The sequence below is a fragment of the Drosophila rhopaloa genome, unplaced genomic scaffold (assembly GCF_018152115.1).
Source record: "Drosophila rhopaloa isolate 14029-0021.01 unplaced genomic scaffold, ASM1815211v1 contig_173, whole genome shotgun sequence".
Taxonomy (NCBI): Eukaryota; Metazoa; Arthropoda; class Insecta; order Diptera; family Drosophilidae; genus Drosophila; species Drosophila rhopaloa.
The window spans coordinates 414,095-420,961 of record NW_025335054.1 but is presented as its reverse complement, the minus strand read 5'-3'; the positions used below and the strand labels follow the sequence as shown (position 1 = coordinate 420,961).

The following is a 6,867-nucleotide window of genomic DNA, read 5'->3' as shown; positions in this document are numbered from 1 at the left end:
ACTTGACCTGTTAGGTTTGCCAGTTGATCTGCTTAAATGGATTTCAAGTTATCTGAATGGCAGGTCACGATGGGTCCTTTTTAAAAATTCAATTTCTGAAACTCTCATTGTTTCCTCCGGTGTCCCACAAGGGAGCCATCTGGGTCCGTTACTTTTTACATTATTTATTAACGATCTTCCCTCAATTATAAGTCATTCTCGCGTACTTATGTACGCTGATGATGTTAAGTTGTGTCTGCAGTATAAGGACATTTCCTGCCATTTAGACTTGCAATCCCATCTAGATAATTTTCAAAACTGGTGCCGAGATAATTTACCAAATTTAAACGGTTCCAAGTGCAAGCTGATGACTTTTTATCGGGCCAATCCGATATACGCGACTTACTCGTTAAGTGGCAGCTCTTTGGATAGAATAACTCTTGTAAACGATCTTGGCGTTCTCTTGGACCCTAAACTAAAATTTTCTAATCACATTTCGTCTATGGTCAATAAAGAGGACTGCTTGGATTTATTAAAAGGTGGTCAAAAGAATTCGATGATCCTTATTTGACTAAAACTTTATTTATTTCGCTAGTCCGTCCGATTCTGGAGTATGGGTCTCCCGTCTGGAGTCCACAATACGGAATACATATTGGTCGTATTGAATCTGTACAAAAAAACTTTCTTCTTTTTGCTTTACGGCGCCTAAACTGGGATGCAAATCTTATCTTACCTTCTTATTCTAGTAGACTTCTTTTGATTAATTTACCATCCCTAGCCAACCGTAGAACGATGCTTGGTACTGTCTTCATTTATAACCTTATACATGGTGATATTGACTGCCCCGACTTGTTAAGTCGGCTAAACTTTTCTGTGCCAAGTAGATTAACTAGAAATTATATTCCCCTAATTTTAAATCATTGTAGATCTAACTATGCCTTGCATGAGCCTATCAGAGTATTATGTTCTGACTATAATAGACTTTTTCCTGTAATATCTAATCTTGACTCTCTGCCGCTCCTAAAACGATTAATACTTGCTTCATTGGCACAAGATTGATCTAACTATTACTTTTTTCCCCGGACCTTTACCTTTATTTTCCTATCTCGCGTCTATCTTATCGCGAATCGTGCCGTACGATACACGGCTGCGCCCCTCGGTCGGTTGGGCGGGTAAGTGGGCCGTGGGACCCTGCAAAACAAAAAAAAAAAAAATATATTACTTTAGCAACATTACGTTCTTGCTTAAGTAGTTTCATTAAGGTGGTGCCAGCATTAAAAGCTTAAAAAAAATAGATTTTTCGAAGTCTTTTTTGTAAAGGAAAGAAGTATTCGATTGAAACCTTCAGGTTTTATTGTTATTTATTTGAACACTCTTCTCAAATTTTTTCATTAAAATATGAGTCAAATTATCCCTGGTAAAAGCATTTCGCCGAGGCGTCGCGAGTGTGCATGTGTCGTTCGGCGGGAAAGATGGAGGTCGCCATTTTCATCTGAAACCAAAAAAAATAAAAAAATGTTTTATTTTCAATAGTATAGTTTCTAGTTAAACCAAGAAAATTGAACAAAAAGTGAGAAATTCAAAAATTGTTCGCAAATTAAAAAATAAATATATTTTTTTTCATCTCTGACCGGTGGTATGCCCAGATGCCTGTGGATGTTTTCGTTCCGAACATACCATGGTGCCCCAGTGATTGTTCGCAGGATTTTTGATTGTGAGCGCTGTATGATGTCAACGTTGCTGTTGCTTGCGTTCCCCCAGAGCTTGGAACCGTAGGTCCAAATGGGCTTGAGGGTGGAGTTGTAGAGAAGAACTTTAAAGTCCAGACACTGGGGTGATCGAGAATATATAATCCAGTGTAGGCTGCTAGCTTTAAGTCTGAGATGTACTTTCTTGCATTCAATGTGCCTCCGCCAGGTTAGGCGTCTGTCGAGGTGGACGCCGAGATATGTTACATCGCTGACTTGGAGAATCTTCTTACTATTCAAAGTAAGCGGGGGGCACGATTGTCTATTAAGGGTAAATGCTATATGCTTACACTTTTGTTCATTAATTTTGATTCGTCAGTCTGATAGCCACTTCTCAACTACCATTAAATGATCAGCCAGTTGAGCTGTTGCTCTAGTTGGGCATTTCGAGCGGCTCAGGATTGCGGTGTCGTCAGCAAATGTGGACGTAGTAGCCTCTCGTTCGTAGGGATGTCTGCTGTGTATAAGACAAACAGGGTAGGGCCCAGTGCGCTACCTTGGGGGACTCCGGCTTCAGTGTTATACTCGTTGGATATCGTTGTATTGCATCTCTCCTCAAAGACTCTGTGGTAGAGGTACGACTTAAGTAACTTATGAGTGTTTATGTTATGATTTTATGCTTAAGGCCTTCAAGCCACACTCGGTCGAATGCCTGAGGAATATCGCACTACAATATCCCCGATGTTCGAAGGCTGTACGAATTTCTGAAGTTATCCGGTTGACTTGATCTATGGTTCCGTGGCTTTCACGAAACCCGAATTGATGTGCCGGGATTAAGTTTTGTTCTCTTAAATATGGTGTAATGCACGTGAGCAGGCATTTTTCTAGTAATTTGGACAGGCACGATAGTAAGCTTATTGGTCTGTACGATGAGGGAATTGCGTGGTCTTTCCCAGGCTTCGGTATCATTATAACCACAGGCTTTTTCCATTTTTGGGGTAGTAGCCAAGTTTTGTGATCCCGTTAAATAGCTTGCATATAACATCCACTGCGCAGTTTGGAAGTTCAATTATCATTTTTGGGTCGCCCCCTGGAGCCTTTTTCGGTTTTATTTGCTTCCTAATGACATTAGCAATTTCAGGTGATTGAAACAAAATCGGATTAATTTCAATTTCAGAGCTAGACGGCGGTAGTTGAAGAGAGCTTGTGGCGGCGTTCGGCTGAAATACATTTCGTAGGTGTAAAGCAAATGTTTCGGCTCTGTCTTCGTCACTGCGGGCCCAAGTACCCGAGGAGTTTCTAATCGGAGTGACTGATTCTATCGGAGAGCTTAAATTTGGGTGAGCTCTCCACAAAGGATGCTTTGTACTGGTCTGCGACATTTTGTGAGGAGTTAAATAACTCCTCACAAATAAATGAGAGTTTGGAGGAATTCAGCTGGTGAGAGTTTGGAGAATACAGCTGGTGAGAGTTTGGAGAATACACCTGGTGAGAGTTTGGAGAGAAACAAGAAGAGAGTTTGGAGAGAAACAAGAAGAGAGTTTGGAGAGTACGGCTGGAGAGAGTTTGGAGAGAACGTGTAACGGTAGAAGGCGGTGGACTTTGGACCGAGTATGGTGCCGTGCGCAAAACCGAAAAAGGAGAAGCCGAGAATTAACGGGATACGCCGGCCTATAAAAGCGGGCCGAGCGCAGGAAGCGGGATCAGTCGATCACAAGGAGTCAATCCAGCAAGATCAGTAGACAAGCAGTAAATCAGTGAGGAAAACAAGTCAAGTCAACATCAGGAGGAAGCAGAGCCGCGCCGAGTCAACAGGAGCAAGATCGCTACATCAAGACGTTCGGGACTTAGAGTTGAAGTCGCCGAGCTGAGAAACAGGTAGCTGAGGTCCTTGAGGCATCACGCGGCTAAGTCCAGGCGCTTTGTTCTAATTCTTGTCGCGACGTGAGCTTGGCGTATTGCTCGGCGAGTCCGACGGAAGTGAATAGAAAGAGTCCTTCGACAAAGAACCGTGGGCTCGAAAGGGAAGTTGTCCAGAACTAGCGGCCGTGCGAAAGCAATTGCCTTGTCGAATTCCGGCGTACGCCTGAATCAACAGGCAAGAATTGTGCAGGCCCTGGTGCGACTAGCCACGAAGGACGCGCGTCTGAACCACGGGTGTCTCGAGAGGCGTATGCGTCGAGAGCACGGTAATTCACCGCCAGAGTCCTAGACAGGCAACTGACCGAATCTCGAGAGCCAAAGACCCGCTGCACCTAGTCTCACTCGAGCACGCAGACCACGCCGTGAGCAGAGCAAGGGCATCGAGGACACGAGGAGCGACGAGCAGTCATCGCAGGCCCAGCGGCAACCAAGCCATTCTACAACACATCCAGTCCACGGCTAAGAGGCGAGGGCGGAAGCGTTCGTCTTGAACCTAGCGTCCTGCCACAGGGACTGCATTGGCGGCCTTCCGGCGTATGCCTGAACCGTCAGATGGAAACTGTGCAGGCGTCTGGTGCGACCGGCCGGGACAGATCCAGGGACAGGAGGCTGTGGCTGCGAATGGCGTACGCTTTGAGAGCCCGGTGCCTGTTCACCCTAGTCTGGGAACGGTGACGCATCCCTAGACCCTCATAGCCCCGAAGCCAGCGACAGCGGAGGCGTTCTGGAGCAGCGAGCAGCGAGGAAGCGGAGAACGACGGTGGAACGACCACAAGTCTTCAAGGTAGGAGTTGAGACAACCATCTGTCACCATTAGTCCCAGGCCGAGGGACAAGTCGGCGAATAAAGACCTTTGTAAATATCCTAACCTTCTGTGCGTTCTCACTAGACAATCGGGCGGTCACGTATATATAAATTTGGTGGGACGAACAACACAAATCTTCTGAGCTAGCCGCACGATACTCATAGCGAGCAGAACGTAAAAAAATCAGTTCGTTACATATGGTAGAAGAACAATAGCACGCCTGGCAGCCCGATACTACTGGCCAGGAATGCACAGAGATGCCAGGATCCACGTACGCAAGTGTGAAGTTTGCCTAAAATACAGGCCCAATCAGCTGCAGGCTGCAGGGAAAATGCTAACTCACGTACCAGAGGAACCATGGGCAACAGTATGTGCGGACTTCGTCGGGCCACTGCCTAGATCAAAGCATGGAAATAAAATGATATTGGTGTTAGTTGGTCGGTTTTCTAAATGGACGGAAATTGTACCACTACGAACAGCAACGGCAGAGACCCTACAGAAGGCGTTCAGAGAACGCATAATATCAAGGTTCGGGGCTCCAAAGATAGTGATAACCGACAACGGAGTACAGTTCACCAGTCGATCCTTCAAAAGATTTCTTAACGAAATGGGAATAAAGTAGCAATTCACGGCGCCCTACACACCGCAGAAAAACCCAACAGAACGGGCTAACCGTACGGTAAAAATGATGATAGCTCAATTCGCAGGAAAGGATCACAGAACTTGGGACGAGAACTGGCCAGAAATTATGCTAGCAGTGAACTCAAGCATATCTGAATCAACTGGATACTCCCCAGCGTTTCTCACACAAGGCCGGGAACCCCGTCTGCCAAACGCATTATATGACAAAGAAACGTTAGGCTCTGGGAGAAACACAGAGACGCCAGATGAGAAGGCCGCCAAGTTGAAAGAAATCTTCGAAATAGTAAGGCGAAATATGGAAAAAGCATCCCAGGACCAAGCCAGACATTACAATCTGAGGAGGAGGCAGTGGACACCAGAGGTGGGCAGCATAGTGTGGGCCTAAGAACACCACCTATCCAAAGCCGCCGAAGGGTTTGCTGCAAAACTAGCCCCGAGGTACGATGGTCCTTACCAGGTTGTAGATTTCGTCTCGCCGGTAATCTGCAAAATACGCCACACAAATTCGAAGAAAGAGCGGAGGATTCACATTGGCGAGCTTAAGCAGCAGTAAACAGAAACGGCACAAGAGCAGACGGTGGAAACATCGGAGGACTAGAACAAGGATTTCACATTGATACAGACTGCAAGGCAACAGGATTCAGCGTCGGGCAGTCGCCAGTCATCCATGATTACAACACGCGGAACGGACACTCATAAGGGATCCAGGCCACAAGGCAATCGGATTCAGCGTCGGGCATTCGCCAGAGTCATCCATGATCACGCCAGGCGGAAAGGACACTTACGGGTACAGCACAAGGACACGATCAACATGCAAGGAACCTAGACCGCAAGGCATCAGGATTCAACTTTGGGCAGTCGCCAAATCATCCGTGATCACGACAGGCGGAAAGGACAGGTAAAGGGACGGCACAAGGACACGTTGAACATGTAAGACACCCAAACCGCGAGGCATCAGGATTCAACTTTGGGCATTCGCCAAATCATCCGTGATTACGCCAGGCGGACACTGAATCGGAAAACACAAGGATACCCCAAGGATACACGTAAGGGCACCACAAGGATACCCCAAAGGCACCCCAAAGGATACCCTAAGGATCCCCTAAGGATAACACAATGATAATCCAAGGATACCCGTAAGGACACCACAAGGACGCCCTAAAGGCACCCAAAGGATACACTAAGGATCCCTAAGAATAAAACAAGGATACCCCAAGGATACACGTAAGGACACCACAAGGATACCCCAAAGGCACCCCAAAGGATACCCTAGGGATCCCCTAAGGATAACACAATGATAATCCAAGGATACCCGTAAGGACACCACAAGGATGCCCTAAAGGCACCCAAAGGATGCACTAAGGATCCCTAAGGATAACACAAGTATAGTCCAAGGTTACTGCACGGACACCACAAGGATACCCCAAAGGATACCCAGAGGATCCCTTAAGGGAACCCCAAGGATACCTCTAGGATAAACCAAGGATACCCAAGATATATACCAAAGCTACCTGGACAATATTTGTTTAGGCACGTTGAACCGCAGCATCCAAAGTGCCATGTGGATCTGTCAAGCTAAAAGGCTTACGAGTTTCACAAAGAAAGGGGGAAGACGGCACAGCAAAGAGAACTGTGCCGTAAGAGAGCAAAGGATAACGGTAACAAATAAAGAAGAAGGCACGAAACCGAGGTTTCATTCGAGGAAAGCCCTGCGACGATTAGGCATTAGGAAAACTTCAGTCAACATGAGCAGTGTGATAACTCGAGCCGAAGCACGCAGGAGGATGGCGGCCCAGCAGGGACCCAACCCGGGGCAAGGATGGTCGGCAG

At 46.6% G+C, this 6,867-nt stretch overlaps 1 protein-coding gene across 1 annotated transcript; it reads left to right on the top strand.

Annotated features, from left to right (window-relative positions):
- Positions 1 to 5,080: 5,080 nt before the first annotated feature.
- On the top strand, positions 5,081 to 5,422 carry LOC123037558. Its single transcript, XM_044458806.1, has one exon. It carries the CDS (start codon positions 5,081 to 5,083, stop codon positions 5,420 to 5,422), a length of 342 nt encoding a protein of 113 aa, XP_044314741.1.
- The last annotated feature ends 1,445 nt before the right edge of the window (positions 5,423 to 6,867 follow it).

Coding starts and splice junctions, on each gene's coding strand:
- LOC123037558 (XM_044458806.1), top strand. CDS start 5,081: ATGATGATAGCTCAATTCGCAGGAAAGGATCACAGAACTTGGGACGAG.